The 19,238-nt window shown below is 38.4% G+C and overlaps 2 protein-coding genes across 3 annotated transcripts in view; one reads left to right on the top strand and one right to left on the bottom strand.

The window, feature by feature from the left end:
* ophn1 (oligophrenin 1) overlaps nt 1-1,704 on the top strand; it is a 40,153-nt gene extending 38,449 nt beyond the window's left edge. For both annotated transcript variants that reach the window (XM_053484710.1, XM_053484711.1), the window contains one exon: nt 1,451-1,704. The gene's annotated coding sequence lies outside the window, so the exon portion shown is untranslated. The remainder of the gene's footprint in view (nt 1-1,450) is intronic.
* A 3,418-nt stretch (nt 1,705-5,122) lies between these two features.
* ar (androgen receptor) overlaps nt 5,123-19,238 on the bottom strand; it is a 112,252-nt gene continuing 98,136 nt past the window's right edge. The window contains exons 5-8 of the mRNA XM_053484933.1: nt 17,145-17,289; nt 11,679-11,809; nt 11,398-11,549; nt 5,123-10,993 (exon numbers count right to left, since the gene is read on the bottom strand). Of these exons, the coding sequence (XP_053340908.1) occupies nt 10,772-10,993; nt 11,398-11,549; nt 11,679-11,809; nt 17,145-17,289 (650 nt within the window). The 3' untranslated portion in view covers nt 5,123-10,771. The remainder of the gene's footprint in view (nt 10,994-11,397; nt 11,550-11,678; nt 11,810-17,144; nt 17,290-19,238) is intronic.

Genomic DNA, 19,238 nt, shown 5'->3' on the forward strand with positions numbered 1-19,238 from the left:
TAGTTTGCTAATTGTACATAATTATAATTCATATTCAAGTCAATTCAGTTTTATTTATATAGCGCTTTTAACAATGGTCATTGTTTCAAAGCAGCTTCACAAAAATGAAAGAAAATTGATTTTTTTTCAATAAAAAAAAATATAATAATAATAATAATAATAATAATACACTAAAACAAAATAAAAAATGAACTTAAACCAATAGATCATAAATCTCTTCGAAAGATAAAAAGTAAAGAGTGAACCAAAATAAAGCTAGGTATTGTATATAAATTTAGATTTGCTTTTCTTACAAACAAATTGAGAAATTTTCATCTAAATGAAATAAAACAATTCAAAATTTAAGCAAAGCATCTAATCGAACACTTCTTATCTGAAAGCGTGTATTCAGAGACTCATCACTAAATCCATGCTTTCAGCTGTCAGCATGCATTAACGCTGACCACCCGAGTATCTGAAATCACCTGAGCGAGGGAGGGAGAGAGAGAGAGAGAGAGGGAGAGCGATTCTGTCACAATAAGACGGAGTAATAGACCATTCACGGAGTCGGGAAAAAAAAAACATGAAGACGTGATTTATATTCCACTAACGTTACTACAACTCCAGAGCAGATCAGAGGACTGAGGACTTTCTCTCTCTGTATATAATAAAATCTCATAACACAATACCTTAAAGCTTGCCTTTCTGTTTATCAATAACTATTTTTGATAATAAAATTTGAAAGCCATTGTTAGCATCATTCATGACAACAAGATTTCCTATTTCTACTGCGCCTTTTATATTTTCTTACATTTTGCATTGTTCCGTTAAAAAAAAAAAAAAAAAAAGTCATTCTACATTTTCTCGTAGTAAAAACAGTTTAGGCTAACAACTTTCTTTTCTAAAAACAAAATCGACCCAAATGTTGAGAATGTTTTCTTTTCCTTGAGAGTGATTTCATGTTTTTTTTTTTACTAGCGATAACACATCACGCTTAAATTTATTTATTTAATAATTATTTTAAAGTTAACAGTAAAATTAATCTAAACATTGCTAGCATGTAAGTGACTTTGGTTAGTAATGCAATGGCGATTTGTGTTGATTTTCTTTCACCACACGAAGGCTTTATCGTGTGAAGTTTTTTGCTGCTGTAACTTTATAACGTCAGTGAGCTACTGCTAGAAATTCACATCAATGCAAGTTCATCAAACTACCTAATAATTGTTATTAATTGTTAGCATGCTAATTAAATTTAATTTTGTTAAATTAACATGTAAATATTTGTGTTGTATTTTTGCTATAATTAAATATACAAATTTAAAAGATATATATTTTTTTAAATGATAATTATATTCATGGTAACAAATGTTCGTATGTTTAATTAGAACACGTTTTTATTGCAGATTAAATACCAAGTATGAATGATGTTCTTTAATATAATGTATTTTTTTCTTTTTTTCTTCCCCTGCAGATCTCTAAACAGGAAACTCAGAAGCTACGACTTTATTTTTTATTATCGTTGTTATTATTATTATTGTTGTTGTTGTTACTACATTTCAGTCAGTGTGATGCATGACACCTTTCCTTTTGTCTTTGTTACTAACATGTTGAAGTTTACTGAATGTTTTCATCACACTTTTAAAACACACCTCTCCACTACAAACCCAGACTTTTAATGGGTTTACATCTCTCTCTTTCTTTTTATTATTAAATATTACAACAAGATGTTTGGTTGAGGCTTTGGTTAAAGTTTACAGTGTAAAAAAATATCAGCGTTAAGTGGACAACTGTGCAAGTTAGTCATCAAGAGTTTACAATATACAGAATTATTTCTGAAATGTTTAAATCTGACGCGATTATTAATACTACAGAATTACGAGAATTAATAATGCCCAGTGAAGCATTGAGTACGTGCACTAGATGGTTCAGAACACGACCGCTACAAATATTCATGATCTAAAAGTAGGTTTTGGTGACACTCCTCTCTGAATTCTGATGTCATGTTGGTCTCCACGCTAGACTTTACATATTCACTGAAAACTTCCATGAACACGCCGTACTCACAAACACGTGGTCTCATTAATCTCGCCGCAGAAACGCGGCTGTAAATAACAGAGCTTTCTGTCCATTAACAGACCCGTGGAACTGCCAGGAGAGCCAGGAACTGATGGGGGGCGGGTGGGGGGGGGATCAATACACGAAAGTGTCATAGTCAGTCTTCAGTGAAATGATTTAAAATTCACGATGCTTAAAATCCCCTTCCTGAGCCGTAGTAAAATCCAAGCATCAAAGTTAAGAGAAGCATAAACGATTTACAGAATGCATTCGGATTATTTGTTCTTTCTTATTATTTGTCCTTTTCCATTTGTAAACACTAATTTAGGACCGATCCTCTTAGTCATCCTGGAAAAACTGGACATTTATAGCCGTGGAGAACACCTGGGAAATAAAATTAAGAAGTGGATACAATCCAAGTCAATTTTTTTTTTTTTTTTAGGTTTAAAGTCTGTTTGCTCACAAAGGCGTTAACTTTTAGTGTTTGGCAAAAAAGAAATAAATAAATGGGAATGTCAAAAAAGTGATAAAGTTGAAAATGTTGGAAATTTATTGAAATTGAAATTATTTTAAGTTGAATTGATTATTATCAGTTATTAACTGTTACAGTTTACATCAGAATGTGTTCCTTTTGGTCAAAGAAACTTTCGTTCACTACCTTAAAATCTGTATTTGCCAGCCTAAAGTGACAGACATTTTTCTTATTTACGCATTTAAAGAAGGTTTAGTTAATCACAGTTGATTATTCTCCTTAAACAAGTTGTTTTTTTCCCTTTTGACCGACAGCAACTAACCGACATTTTTTTTCTCCACTGATTTCTCCACTTACGGTCACGCTCCTCATTACGTTTTAGAAAGAAGCGTGTACCCCTCTGTCCCGATGACGTGGGAGAAATTCAGGGGGCGGGTCTTCACCTCTGACTGTTACACAGCTCCTTCCACATAATGTTAGAGAAACATCTCGGTCCACCAAGCAAGGCCCTGTGAATGAGCTGTTCCTATAGAAACGCTAATGTTTTCTCTTGACCAATCAGAACCCAGAATTCAGCAGGACCGTGCTACAGTATCATTCATACGCTTAGGAACACACCTTAATAAGCACTTGCCGATCGTCATGCTGGTGGCTGTCCTCCATGTTTTGCCATTATTATGGGATGTTTTTCTCAGTGAAAATCTGAAACCTTGTACATGTGCTGCTTTTCCTGGTTTAGTCTTAAACCCTGTGAACAGGGTTATAAAGTGAACCCAATTGGTGGACCACTATAGCGTTCCTGGCGCACGTTTGCATCCGCTCACTCGTTTGCTCTGAGCTCATCACGCCGCGTACGCTCGCCCAGCTGCAGTCACGCAACGATGCTTTCACAGAAGCTTTCTCGAGCCGTCCTTTTGTCAATATGAAGCATAAATGTGAAGATCAGCCTGAGCGGACATATTTTATTTATTAAAGAAACAGAAGTATTTGGGAAAATCAATCTGCTATATGTTGTCTGTGTTTAAGGTTTTGTTCTGCACTCAATGTAGTGTTTTTTATTTTCCTTGTTAAAAGCTTATTTTTCTAATACCTGTCTTTATAACACTCACCTGTATGCAACCCTGTACCCGTGTCCTCTCAGTGTGCTGAAGGATAAAAGCTACATTTTGAACCAGTTTTGCTTGTGTGTTTGTTTTTTTATGTCCAATATGATTAGAATATTTATAGAATTTATTTTACTGTAATTAGAATTTCAAGATTCTTTGGAGATCTTTATAATCCCACTTGTTTTTTATTTATTTATTGTTGATTACTTTGGAATAACAATTTTACTCGCAGCAGCATGATTTTCTAAATAGAATTATTTCTAAGCTCATTCCCACACGTTCATTATAGAGAGAAAATACCCAGAGTAATCATGAGGGGGAAAAAACTATTCAGTTGTGTATCGTGATTCTATTGTGTAAAGATTATCTGTATATATCACCACACTCCAAAATCGCATTATTTATTTTTTAATACAGTTTTTAAAATGTATATATGTTTTCATCAGTGGTAAAATGCTGCAGTACCTCTACAATCCTACAGGTGGCACATTCTAAAATACTCACACATGATCAAGCAGCACAGCATCCTGTGTGGTAGGAACAAGTTGTCTTAAATATCTCACGTGAAGTTTGTTTAGACAAAATCAGACCAAAAAAAAATTCAGAATATTTATAGAATCATGATATAAATCGAATCGGCCTCTGGGTATCGCGATAATCTCTTATTGGGTGACTCTTGATGATTCCCGTCACTAACCCTGTGTGTATGTTACCATGTTTTGATGTATACACAGTTTTTATTTATTAATTGTAAACAGTGTGTGCGTGCGCAATAATCACTTACAGTAATTATTAAATAGTAAAATGAAATAAAAATAATTAAAATTTGTAGAAAAGGTTTCTTTAAGTATTTTTTCTTAAAAATATATATTATATAATAACACAATATCTATCTATCTATCTATCTTTTTTTGTCTTTGGGCTGTTCCCTTTCAGGGGTCGCCACAGCGAATCATCTGCCTCCATCTAATCCTATCCTCTGCATCCTCTTCTCTCACACCAACTAACTTCATGTCCTCTCTCACTGCATCCATAAATCTCCTCTTTGGTCTTCCTCTAGACCTCCTGCCTGGCAGTTCCAACCTCAGCATCCTTCTACCGATATATTCACCATCTCTCCTCTGAACATGTCCAAACCACCTCAATCTGGCCTCTCTGACTTTATCTCCAAAACATCTAACATGGGTTGTCCCTCTGATGAACTCATTCTTAATCCTATCCATCCTTGTCACTCCCAAAGAGAACCTCAACATCTTCAGCTCTGCTACCTCCAACTCTGCCTCCTGTCTTTTCTTCAGTCTTTTCTGTCCTGTACACCTTTTCTTTCATTCTCACTGATACTCTTTTGTCACATAACACATCTATCTATCTATCTATCTATCTATCTATCTATCTATCTATCTACTGGTTTAAAGAGTAACAACCTTAAAAAAAAGTTTTGTTGCAGTTTTCATGACACACACACACACACACACACACACACAAAATCATCCCGAAGCACAAAAATAGATTTTTTTTCATTTATTAGGATGCAAAGAAACAGATTTACAGGAAGCTGCACGTAAAAATCCTTTAAAGCTTTGTGAGGCTCGTGTCCATTTCACACACCTGCTCGATAAAATGGATCATCAGTTTGCAAATATGAATGCTGGGGCCAGAATTTGATATAATATCATCGGAACAACAACAACAACAACATCATCAACAACAACAATAATAATAATAAAGTCGAACACTCTGTAAAAAACAGCTATAAACTTACAAAGTTTTAAGTAACAAAAACTTGAAGAATATTTAAAGCAAAGACAGAAAAAGGCAATAAACAAACAAAAAACGTAAGTATATGTATATATATTTTTTTTTGAGAAAGCCCAGGAATACTTGTACGAATACTTTTACCAGCCAAGAGCAGGAGGGGTTACATGTACAGTTCACAAAGGATTTACATCAACAACAAAAAAACGAAAGAAATTAAAGGGAAAAAACACACATGGCTTTTTTTTTCATTTTACACCAATTTCTTTGAAACCTTTAAAACCACAATTTGCAGTTCAACAGTATTAAAATCAAAGAAAAATGTACTTATTACTTGAGGAACGTTGCTAAATTTTTGTCATATAAAGGACAGCAGTTCAACAAAAACTAGTAAAAGAATAATAGAAAAAAAACCTCTATCCCCTAATTGTTTATGAAAACGGGTTTGATGTGGATTGTTGATCAGTGTATGTTACAGGAGCCTGTTGTTTGACCTAATAGTCAAGCGGAAAGTTTGAAACGTGTCCTAATCTACAATTTAAAAGATTTTTGTATTTTTTGTCTTTTTTTCCTTATTGCTTTATTTCTTGACTGATTTTTAACTTTGGCTTGCATTAAACAAAGCGTGCATGCTACAAGATGAAAACAATTAAAACCACTTTTTGGTGCTTGGCCGCCTCGCGATCCGCGCGGTTAACCGCCAGCGACATGAAGCCACCGCTCTAGCTTCACGTCGGCTAACGTAAAAAAAAACAAACTTCATCTTAAGGCATCGAATTGAGTAGCAAAAGTACAAAAGCAAAGCGTTTTTACTACATAAGCACTACATAGGCACTACACGAGCACTACGTGATCACTACATAGGCACTACATAAGCACTTCTTAGGCATTACATAAGCGTAAACACCACTAGCTACGTAAGCACTTCATTAAAGACGGAAAGACGGTAGCTAAAAAGTCTTATGTGTAAAGTCTGTTTACAGTGTTCAGCTAAAATGCGACGTGTATTAGCATAAATTTGCGAGCTAGCTTTATCTTGAAGGAGCAGTTTGTAATTTTAAAACAAGTCTCAAAGTTGTAGGAAATTTTTTGAGAAGAACTAAAAAAACGTCATTGGCTACTTTTATTGTCATTTCAAATTTATTTCCCGTCAAAATCAACAATAACAACAAAGGTTTGTAAACACAATAATCATTGTAAAATTTCATCATGTTAACTTTTCAATCTCTGAACGTTTTTTTTTTGTTTGTTTTGCCTTTTTTTAACAAATTTTTTCAGCTTGCAATTTACAAATTTACATGCAACTCTTTTAACAGTTTGTAGCCTTAAAAAACAACCAAGAAAACAAACAGAAAAAAAAATAAAAATAACTAAGAACTTGACATCCAGTGATCGCACCGCTAAATAAATTGCATATTGCGTAAATTTTATATTTAATGCTGCCTAAAAAAAACAACTAAAGATTTATGAAAGTTTAAAAAGTTAAAAAACTACAAACTGCACCTTTAAAGCTTCGACTCTAATAGTAAAAAATAGAAAAAGCGCTTTATATCGGCGAAGTGTTTCAGAAAAGCAACGCAGTCCAAAGGTGCGTTCTCAAATAAATCACAGAAAAAAGTCTTTTTTTTTTTCCTTTTTTATTTTAAACAACATGCCACTAGCAGCACATTAATTATGTATAGATTATACGTATATTAATAAAAAAACAAAAAATCAAAATGCAGAACAAAATGAACTTCACGCTGTGATCAAATATGAAACAGCCCTCTATGTGCGCTATGGATAATTACCATCAAAGCGTCGGCGAGTTTATGACTTAATGAGCTGAGAGACAATCAGGCGTTGTTCTGAGCGCGCGCGCGTGTGTGTGCGTGCGTGTCTGTGGAACAAGCTAAAGGCTAAATCATGCTCAGTAGGAAAATCCCCTCGATGTAGGCCACAAGATTAATTATGATCAAGCGTTTATAGATTCATTGTGCTCAGGTATGTGTGTGTGTGTGTGTGTGTGTGTGAGAGAGTGAGGACTACTTTCTTTCCCCGAGTTTAGGATTGTAATGAGCACTTTCGTGGTAAACACCTGTGCGAGTGTATTTTTTGCGCTGTCTCGTCCCTGACAGCCTCGTTTTCTCCTCACGGCACATTCGCCTCGACAGAGAAGAGAAAACTGCAGGGGAGAGAAAAGAAAAAAAAACACAACATCCCTCCACGGTGGAGCCTGAAACCCGGCCGGGGCTCGCGAGAACGAGAGAACGACAGATCCGACGCTCTCGAGCTCCTTAAAAAGCAATCTGCATACCAAAGCGGCGCGAGATTATTCAGACACGGGGGAGCGCGCGCACCGGCCTCGGCTATTAGCAGGCGCGCAGACGCGTAGGAACCTGCCTCCTGACATACACACACACACACACACACAGTGGAGATGATTTAATTGAAGATATGAAGCTCGAGCCTGTGGATAAAGCGAAGAGGAGAAACTGCAAAGGTTTGTCTCAGAGAGAGAGAGAGAGAGAGAGAGAGTAAAATGACTGGATAGGAGAAGAAATTAAATCATGCAGACTGTCTGGTGAGGAAACAGAAGTAAAAGTTGAAAACAAGTAGAGAAAACAAGGAAAGTCGGAAAGGTTGAACAAGGAGAAAAGGAAGAACAGAAAGAGGAAAAGAGAGAGAAAGAAGGAAAAAGAGGGGACGTGAGAAAAAATGTCTATACCAATAGAAGTACAGCGGCACCGCTGTTTAAGGTTTAAGGTGAAATGTCGTATTGTGAAACACGTTGTCTCATAGGAAATAATGTAAATGCAGATAATCCGTTCCAGTCACCCAAAAATATTACCAATATTACCAATTTCCAACTCTACAACCACATGTTTGTATATAAAAACAATCAAAACATTTAGAAAAGACATGCACATGAAATAAAATATGAAATTTGAAATATGAACATTAATCCTCACTTAATCTTATTTTATAATTTCTCTTCAAATTGTTTTTCAAACTGAAAACGGCTCCCTTCTCTTCTTGCTACCGTCCTTGATAACATTCTCGTGACCCCATGGTGCTGCGCCTTCACTAAATCTCAAACAAAAAAAGCGTAAACTCTCTTTCCTTAGCTTTCCACTGACATAAACAAGTTTCGACCAGCTCCCGGACGTACGTACGTACAGCTTAGCTGGCGTTCGGTTCGTTCACTCATTCGTATGCTATGGATGCTTCGTATGCAGAGACACATTTCTTACGAAATTTAAGTTCTGAGGGCAAAAATCCTCGAGGCGGGGCGATGGCATGCAGAGGTACCGCTGCAAAGCAAAGGAAAGGGAAGCATGGAGGTGAAAAAAATAGTCAGGAGACAAACCTGTGCTAACGTCTTAGCAACGTCAAGGCGTGTGTGTATGTGTGTATGTGTGTGTGTGTGTGTGTGTGTGTTAGCAATGGCTTATTGCTCATGAGGAGATGACCGCATCGTGTCTCACACCAGCGCTACGCTAAAGGCTGAAGCAGTGAGCTGGAAGAGTTGCATCCAAGTGCAAAGGCTTCTGTTTGTTGAATTTTTGTCTTTTTCAATTTAAACTTGCTACAAAATTTCAGAAAAAAATAATTAATTAAACAACTTTAATAAAGTTAATCATAAAAACCAGAACATTCAGGTGGAAGTGCTAAAGTCAGCATGCAGAGACTTTATTTCTTCTTAGTGTTTGTTTTTTCAGAAGCAGCAACGAGTCAAAACTATACACGTGTGTGTGTATGTGTGTGTGTGTGTGTTTGTGTGATCTAGCATCTAAAAGGCAAAATGATTTTTTTTTACCCTCGCACAGTAAAAAAATTGAAAAAAGAACCCGTTCACTCACATCATCAGACTCTTAACAGGGGTGGAGCTAGGATATTGTTTAGCTTTTTTATGCTAACCCCACCCAACAAAACAAAAAAAAACTGCACACGTCATTTCTTTTCACCACAAAAGTACACTGACAAGACATTTAGAACCCTCAGGCCGTCCCTGTCGAATGGGAAATGGTGGAACCTTGTAAAACATGGGTTACCCATCAGCAAGGTTCGTTATGTTCAAAGCTATGAAGAACCCATAATTCTGCAGCAAACCCTTGGAGAACCAGTGAAGGTTCTTCAGCTCCTTGGTTTGGAGCTGAAAGTAGAACCCTCTTAGAACTGCTGAATATTTAAGTGATTCTTGCAGGACTCTTAAAGAACTCTAGCTTTCTAAATCGTTCTTTGGCTGTCTTTTGGTTTAGAACCCTACAGCAGTGGTTCCTTATCAGAAATCATTTTGAAAATTCCTGTTCTTTGTAGAACGTTCTCACAAGGATTCCATTAGATCTCAATGGGTTGTTGACCAGTACCAAACCTTAAAGGGTTCCTCCAGTGGGACGACCAAAAAACATAGTAAATTTTGTACAAGCCCAAAGAAGTAAAAAGGCTTGATTGATGGTTCTTAGCTCTTGAATGGCTTCACATTTGAGGAACAAGAACCACGGTGAAGAACCCGTCAGAGCGTGAAGTTAACAAGATGCTAAACTGTTGGTTTTGTGTTAGCTACCTTAGCATTGTCGTCTACGTCGTCACTGACGGTGTGTGTTCGTGCTAAAGGGAAGGTCATGTGGTTCTTTACGCCGAGAAGGTTCTGAGATGGAGACGTTCTTTTGGCCGGCTCGTCTCGTCGGTAAAGAGAAGCTCGAGGCACGGATAACGAGCACGTTTCGATTGTCGTAGTTTTTGGTACGTTATTAACTGGCAGGGGAAAAAAGCAGCGCTGGATTTTCTAAAAGGTGCGAGCGTACGGCAGTTTTTATTTTAGAAATCATTTTTTTTCAAAAATGTTTTTAATTATTATTTCATTTTTTTCTCCCCTATAAATGCATAGAGTCATATATGAAGTAAACAGACCAGAGCTTCTCTTCAGGAAACTTCCTAGTGCACACTTTGTCTTTTTCAGGGCTCAGATTAAACGAAAAAAGCTTTTTTCCCCACCTTTTTCTCTTCTTCTACGTCTTTTTTTTTTTTTTTATAAACCTGTCCATCAGGTAACACAGCGTAGCTCTCCAGACTCTTCAGGAATAAATGCTGGAGAAAAAAGAGAGAGAGCGAGAGAGAGACTGAGAGAGAAAGTAAAAAATAGAGAGAGAGAGATAAGGAGAGAGAGATAGAGACGACACTGCCAGTGTGAGAAAATGATCTGAAATTATCTTTGAGCAGAAGATAGACCAGCGTAATGATGTAATGGTCCTCTGCAGATTTTACAGACACTTTCTGAAGAAGGAAGAAAAGGACAGAGTGAGAAAGAGAGAGAGAGAGAGAGAGAGAGAGTAAAAACGAGGATGCTGAAGTCTCCCTGCTGAAACTTAAAAAAAAAAAGGCATGAAGTTTGAGAAACCGGTTCAGACCGGATAAAATCAGGTTAGGCCAGGTTTGGCTGGCTGGTGGGCGTGGCCATCCTGGGCGCCAGAGGGTGCATGGTCATAGCCTTGTGGAACAGGATGGGCTTGGCCAGGCCGGCGAGGATCTTTGGTACCTGGACTGAGATGATCTCTGCGATCATCTCCGGGAAACTGACCTTCGTGGGCAGCGACTGAGCCTGAACGAAAAGGTCAAAGGTGAACTGGTGAAGCTTCCGGACAATCTGCAGCGGAGAGAGAGAGAGAGAGAGAGAGAGATGGGGGAAGGATGAAAATTAAATATATTTTTTTTAAATAATGTGTGATGGAGAAAATATATAAATAAAAAAGGCCGAATGTGGACGGAGACAGAAATGAAGTGTGAAGAAAAAGGAAAAGAAGAGGGAAAGAAAAAGAAAAGGGATGTGAGAGCAAGAGGCGAGTGGACGCATGAGGAGGAACGGACAGGAGGACAACGGGGGGAGGGGGTGGGGGGCAAGAAAAAAAAATCAAGGATGAGAACAAAAACAAAAAACGGAAAAGAGAAGTAGAGAATAGAGGTGAAGAGAAAGTGAGGATGAAAAGGTGTTTAAAAAAGTGCATATATCAAAAGTGGTGTGTGTGTGTGTGTGTGTGTGTGTGTGTTTACCGGCTGCAGTGAGTCCATCAGTCGGGTCAGTTGGTAGAAGCGCTGAGAACAGTTGCTTTTCCTGCCGTAATTAATCAGACGATCGAGTTCGTTTATGTACGACATCCTCAACTCATCAAAGTATTTCTGACTCTTCAGTCCCTCCACAGGAACTACAGAGAGAGAGAGAGAGAGAGAACCCTGAGAACCTGGTCACTGTGAAGCACCACCCCGAGAACCCATTGTTTCCTTGATATTTGCATATTAATGAGCAGGTGCTCTGTGATTGGTTAAATACTCACTGATGCTAAAGAGGAGGAGGGCCTTCATGCAGAGAAACTCCTCCTGTGTGACCTGCAGCAAAACGAACTCCTGCGACAGGTGTTTCATCTGCAAACAGTGCTCATACATACTGGAGATGTGCATCCTCCGACTGACAGACAGACAGACGGACAGACAGACAAACAGACAGACAAACAGACAGACGGACGGACGGACGGACAGACAGACAAAGAGACTTTTAGGATTCCTTTTAAAGGCATTAAAATGCATTAAATATTTACAGTATTAAATAAACTTCCCATCAGAGAGGAGATTATCGGCCGTCTTAATGCATCCGAATATCAACAACAAGAGGGAGAGAAGGAACGAGAAGAGGAACGCAGGAGAGAGAGAGACAAATAAAACGTGGAGGAAGACGAGAAAGAAAGAACCAGGCTATAAAAATGAGAAACAAAGAGGCAGAACATGTTAATGTGAGAAAAAAAAGAGGGAAGGGGATGAGAAAGAAATGAGAGAAACAAGAGAAGGGTCGCAAGGAGAAAGGGAAAATAACGAAATAATGAAAATTAAAAGGAAGAATAGATAAAGAGAGAGTTCAGAAAAAGGGGAGAAGAAGGAAAGAGAAAGAAGATGATCATTAACGCATTTTAATGGATTATTTTAGGAGTGTAATAAAGAAACAGAAAGTGAAAGAACGAGTGAAGCAGAAATAAAACACGGAGAAGGATGAGAAGAGAGAGAGATAGAGAGATTACTGAGGGATGAAGCCAAGAGGAGTGAGAAAGAAACGGAGGCAAGAAAGAGGGGAAGAGATAGAGTGAGAGAAGGCAAGGAGCAAGACAAATAAAGGCAGAGCGAAAAATGTATTGCGAGTGAGAATAAAAGAGGGTAAGATAGCAAGAAAGAGGATAAAAGAATTAGCAGAGTGATAGAAAAGAGGAATAAAAAGTCAACACTATGATTTAAATGCAGACTTCATATACACTGAGTGAAAGAACAGGGGATAGAGGAAAATAAAGACAAAAAGGGATAAGAAAAGCAAGAGATAAAAAGAGAATTTGAAAAAGAGAAAAGAATAAAAGAAGGAGAAGAAAGAAAGAAGAACAGAGATGGTAAAAAAGCTCAATTGAGGGAAGAAAAAGAAAAACGAAGCGAAACTGAAACGTGGAGCGAAAAGAAATTGCAGGGAGAAGAAAAGTGGAGGAGACGGACAGATAAATGAGGTACGGAAAGAAGGGGTGGAACAGACAGACAAAGATGAACGAAGGTGAAAAATAGAGAGAGAGAGAGAGAGAGAGAGAGAGAAATAAGTACAAAAGTAAAAAGAGAAATAAGTCGGAACTTAAGAAAGAGAAAAAGTTATTAAAGAAGAAAACATATGCAGAGACGGTGTGAAGAAGAGAAAATAAAGAATGGAAAAGAGAAAAGGATGGAGAGAGAAAGGAAAAAAGAAGAATAAGAAAAAAATAAGAAGCAGAACATTGAGGGGAGAAGACAATCATCAGGGACAATCCTATAATTTTGATTCATACACATTCACATTTCATACAAACTTAATTCTTTTGATTGTGTAAAGCTGCTTTGTGACGATGTAAATCGTTAAAAGCGCTATACAAATAAAATTGAATTGAATTGAATTGAAAGAGTGGAAGAGATGGTGAAAACGAGTTAAATGGATGAATAAAGAAAAAATACAATAAGAGGATGAAATCATGAGAATGAAGACAAATGTGAGATGCGTGATGATTCTCAGTGTTTTCGTGGACGACAGTAAAACAGACGGACGGAGCGACAGAGGGACGGAGAGACTCGTGTGAGATAAACGAGCGTGAGAAGAAAATAGCATCGCTCTTCTCCCTCCCTGTGAGCTCGACATTTCCCTGAGCGGCACAATGCGAGCGAGTGAAGAGAGGAGGAGAGGAGCACATGCACTTCATCTTCGTCTTTCAGAGAGAAGAGGAGGAAGAGGAGGAGGAGAAGGGAGCATTGAGGGAGTGCACAAGTGCAGAAATCCAATCTTCAGTGTGACAAAAAAAATCCTGCACATCTTAATAAGACAAGAGCAACTCACAAATGAAGCCTGGCAGAGACGCTTTGTGCTGAAAGAACGAGAGAGAGAGAGAGAGGGGGGGGGGGCGATGGAGTTGTAAAGACATCAAAGAAAACACATGGGAAAAGAAGCATGGTAATGATAAACGGAAAGAAACAAATAGGGAAAAGAAAAAGAAAGAAAGAAAGAAAAAGTTAGTTTTATGTCTGAGAAGAAAAACAAGATCATACGAAGAACAGAAGGGGAAAACAGACAGAATAAAACAAGTAGATAAAGGACAATTAGAGGGAGGAAAAGAAATAGATCCATAAACATGAGGGAAGTGAAGATCTAAAGAAAGATAAAGGTCTAAAGTGAGTAGGGAGTCCAAAAAAAAAGTAGCCAAAAGGATACAAACAATGAAAGAGAAGGGAAAGACAAATGAAAGTATGAACAGATTAAATAGAAGAAATAAAGGGATAGAGATATAAAACAGGGAGAAAACTGTGGAGTAAGAAAAAAATAAAGAAAAAGAAGTGAAAGAGAAAGATAAAATGGAAGTACATTAAAACAGAAAGGAAAAAAGAGGAACAGGCGTTACGTCTGAAAAAAGAAATGCCCCGCCCAGACAGGGGGCGTGGCCTAGGGTTTAAATTGATGGTTAATATTCAGACATGCGCCGCTAGCCATTTAGCAACAACTAAAGCAACTTAAAGGGCGAACACTTCCTGTCTGATGGAACACATCTGGGCCGAGGGGAAACGCTGCACGTTACATTTCTAAAAAAAAGAAAAACAAGGGTTTTAAGATCTAGGTGCAGCTTTGCCACTGTTTTTTTATTTAATTGCGAATCCACTTCGTAATGATCAGCAGTTTCTTCCCTCCACACCAGACTCAGCCTTCGCCCTCGGGACCAAAGCCACCATTAAGCTCTTTAAGACGACAACTTATTATGAACTTTTGCATCGTTAAGCTCCAGATATATATAACCTCTCGCACTTGGGCTCGTCTCATTACTGTCAACTTTGCCTCACTGTGCTGAAATGATGGGGCTTATCTCCTAAACGTCCTCTCGAGCCTCCATGGGCAAGGCTCTTTAGGCTCGTTCCGAACCAGAAGGGACTTGTTTCATTCTCTAGTGCAGATTCATTTTCTTGGAAACACTCAAACCTGAAGCAAATATGTCATGTTCTGGTCTTCTGCATGCTTTTCTTTCTAAGAGATAACAAACAACTTGAAAATCTGCTCGGTCAGGAATCCTGTTCAAGGCCCACCCCTCATGTTACCAAGTCATCCCAAGGATGTTCTTGCTTCCTCAAAGGTGCTCCCAGAATCACCAAGAACAAGGCTTGGAAAGGCCAAAATGTTCTTGTTTTTTTTGGAAAAATACATTTGAATAGTAACTGAGAAGTAGTAACAGACGGAAAAGTGTGTTTTGTTTCATTAAGTCATGCCAGTCTTTAATAGAGGACGAGGGTATATTCCGTTGCCTCGTGGTCACTAAATGACACTATCTCTTCAGCATTAGTTATGACCTCTTTTATGCTAAAGTAGGCGATCTGCTCAGACCATCGAATAACTTTTCTAAATGTCCCGATGCTTTAGAGGGAGCATAAAACAGACAGGTTATTACCTTTCCCATATGCTCCCCCTGGAAATGCCTCCTTCACTTTTTACCCAATTTAAACCATAATGCTTTTTCCTGACCTTGAAGTGATCACTTGATCACTCTGAGGTTGTACTGATCTTCTGTTGGAAACCTTTTGTCTTATTTATATAGAATCTTGATACCTAATACTCCCACACGACTGAACGCATGGAGGTTTGGCCTTGAATCGATGCAGGACTAAAGTCTCTCCACTGCTATCATTTTTCATTTTTGTTTGTCTGCTTCTCTCTTTTTGGTCACAGAAAGGATCACTTATGTCTGTTAAAGTGAGCAACGGGGTTGCAAAGGGGCAGGAACGGTCAGGAGAGTTGGACACGGACAGGCAGCCAGTGTGGATGCAGGCAAGCCATTGGGTATAAATGGAAAGCTAGGGTGGGTATAGGCGTGGAGCTGGGTGGGTGATAAGCAGTGTTGGGTGTTTGCATTACAAAGTAACGCGTTAGAGTACTTGGATTACTTTTCCATGTAACAAGTAATCTAACGCGTTCCCAATCTGTGTGAAATTTGTCCTACAAGCCCCACCCCTGATGATGAAGGTAGAATAATCATAAAGGTTGTGACTAAAACAACATACATGAGGAATCACAAAGAAGTTTTCATTTTTTGCAATGGAAAAGTACTCGAACTAGTTACTTTTATCAGAAAGTAACGCTGTAATGTAACTAATTACTTATTAAACACAGTCATTTTGTAATGTAATTAGTTATTTTAAAAAGAGTAGGTGGGCAGCTCTAGGATTAAAATGGATGGGCAGCATGGGTACAGTAGGTGTAGATAGGCAGCTGGGCTGGGCATGGATGGTCAATTGTGCTGGGGTGAGTGAAGCACGGAAGATTACTCTATTTGGATGGCATCAATGATTTTGACTTCTGCTCTCTCTTTATTCCTGACGATCCATAAAAAAACTACCTCTACCTCTATAAAGACTTCATGGTTCGTCAAATATAGGGTATGATGGTAAATAAATAAATATTAAACTAAAAAAAGTGGAAAAGCAGTAGAGTGGAGCAGACATGGACACCATGGATTTGGAGAACGACAGATCGAATATGAGTGGGAAAAATAACGGTGCAATAGAGAGAGAGAGAGAGAGAGAGAAGTAGTCACAAAGTCGTGGGAGCTGGTAAAGAGACAAACAGTATAGAATAACTGGATAAAGTAAAAAAATAAATAAACAGAAGAGAGCACAGAGAGGGAGGTAAGGATGGGAAATGTAAGGGAGGCTGATGGCTTGATAGAGAGTGGGTAGAAAACCAGATGAGGGAAAACAAAGGAGGAGAGATGGACAAAAAAAGAGAAAGAAACTGGCAGTTGCAAATCTGCAGGAAAATGAAACAAGTGTTTGGTGATTTTATGGACTGAGAGATGAAGAGAGAGCTGAAAGACTAGACAGGAGAGGTAAAAAGCTAAGACGAGGGGAAATAGATGAAGAGATGTGGGACGAGATGTTTGGCAAATTACAAACTTTATAGATTTCCAGATCATGAAGAAAAGAAAAAAGGAACAGGTGAGAGTGGAAAAGAGATACGGGGTAAACGGGTACAGATAGGGAGAGAACGTGATAGAACAGAAGATGTTCAATAAGAAGAAGGCAGAAACAAGGAGATAATCAAATTTAATGTGCTAAAGTGAAAATAAGGGAGATTGAAAGTCAAAAAAGAATCATAACATTTAGATGGAAATGAGATCTCTGAATTACAGAAAACAAGAACATAGACTGAGATATAATGAAGAAGGATAAAAGAAAAGGTGCACACAAAAAAACAAAAACAAGAAATAAAGACTGACTCATTGAAGACCAGGTCAGGAGCGAAGTAGAGCATGCGAGCGTTGACGTTTTTGTACGATCTCCATCCAAGAGCGAAGACCATGACAGCCATCCAGGCGTGTTGGATCATCGTCATCTGATCGTCCACGTGCAGGTTACGGAATCCTGAAACAGAACCCAGAGTTACTCTGTTACTGTTTACATCTCATAACGATACACTTTATTCCTCTTACACCACAGCAACTTCAGTTCATTAAAAAGGAGTTAAGTCATACGTTTACGTTAGTGACAGATCTCACTTGGGTTTGAGTCGGAATAGGAGTAAGAACTCAACAAACGTTTGGATACACTCGCATTCATAAGTTGCAGAAAAGCAGATTTTTGTTATTCTGTTGAGCTTAAAGTAAACAAAGCGCTTGATGAAGTTCCTCTTTTAGAAATCTGAACAGTTTTTATTGCTAACATTCCAGGTCCTGGCTCGTGCCTATTAGTTTATACTTTTGTGGTTTTATTATTGTACTATCAGGTTGTGTACAAAGCTTATACTGAAAACCTTTTGTCTTCCAGCCTTAGAGACACGCCCACCCAGACTCATTTCCAAATATGGATTTGGAACGTCAAAGTTCCACCAACAGGTGTTTAATATCACAGCGTGTATCTGACGATGCTCCGGAGCAATATCAGCTCAGTATGGTGTTGTCTCCTCACGTTGACCTTCACCGGGTTTACCCTCGGCGGACCCAGGAATTAATAGCCGTACTTCATTCTGGAGGTCTTCAGCTGCACGCTTTAAAGGTCCCTGTGTGTCTCACTGGGGGCTTTTAAACCCAAAAAGTATCGAGGGTTTGGTCCACCGTGCTGCTCTGGTGTGTAAACAGATACTGCAGATTAATCGAAAGGAATTAAAAGGAGAGAACTTGCTTTAATATGGGAGGAAATGTATCCCTTGGTCTTTTTATATCTTTTAGAAATGTGAAATACACTGTACAGACCAGGCATCACTAAATGGCCATTACCTGAGCAGAGAATGGGAATCATTAATATACCAGTGATCAAGAGCTGTTTCTCCGCGAAGTGGGCGTGGCCATACACATCACTCAACAGAGCCAAACAGTCTGACAGTTTACTGTGTACACACAGAGTGTGTGAGAGAGACACAAACCGAAAGCACTTCTGTGGAAGACGCAGCAGAATCCCTGAGCTCCGGCGTGTTTCTGGCGAGTCGGCTACAGTGTACACCGCGTTTATTTTAATGTCAAATCATCGCCGGAGTCTCCGTCACTCTTTTATCCTCAAGTGAGGAGGAATAAGATTTACCTAATCCAAATTAAATTAACACACATCACCAGCTACGTGCGGCATCAATCACATGCAAAAGAAGGTGTGTGTGTGTGTGTGTGTGTGAGAGAGAGAGAGAGAGCAGTGAAATGAAATTCTTGGGTTGAAATTTTTACTGGACGTTCATAAATTTTATTTCAGAACCCCTGTTATAGAGCCGAGTTTAAAAAAGAAAAGTTGCACAATCCAAGACTGTTCTTATCTTTGCTTACACACACACACACACACACACACACTGTGGTGTCCAGTTCTTCCTCATGATCTCTAAAACAGTTTGAGTTCTGGAATACGGCCATATAATCAGAGAAGAAACCCTCCATAGATGTGATCCTCTGGTGGTTCAGTACATTCAGGTGGTCAGCTGACTTCATTTTATTGCCCCATAACGTTACTGAGTCTAGACCTGAGTAACTGATCAACCCCAGATCATAACACTGTCTCCAGAGGCTTGTACAGTGGACACTCTCATCACACCATGTGTGTGTAAATGCTCTTACTTTCACTATTAAACATTTTTACTGTCAGTTTTTTCATGATGCATCTTTATTAAGTGTTTATCTTCATTCATCTGACCACATTTTCTTCCACAAGGTTGAAAGTTCAGCACTATCCTAACAGGCTTTATTAATATCTAGGACAGTTCTTAACCCAATTTCAGTCATTTCAAATCTCCTAAATTGATTCTGGTACTTGATGAAGGCCAATTATTAGAGCCTTTTGAAGTGGTGATTAATGCAATAATTAGTGTGAAAATGTTACATGTCCAGCTTTGTAAG

This window comes from Clarias gariepinus, chromosome 24, assembly GCF_024256425.1.
Source record: "Clarias gariepinus isolate MV-2021 ecotype Netherlands chromosome 24, CGAR_prim_01v2, whole genome shotgun sequence".
Taxonomy (NCBI): Eukaryota; Metazoa; Chordata; class Actinopteri; order Siluriformes; family Clariidae; genus Clarias; species Clarias gariepinus.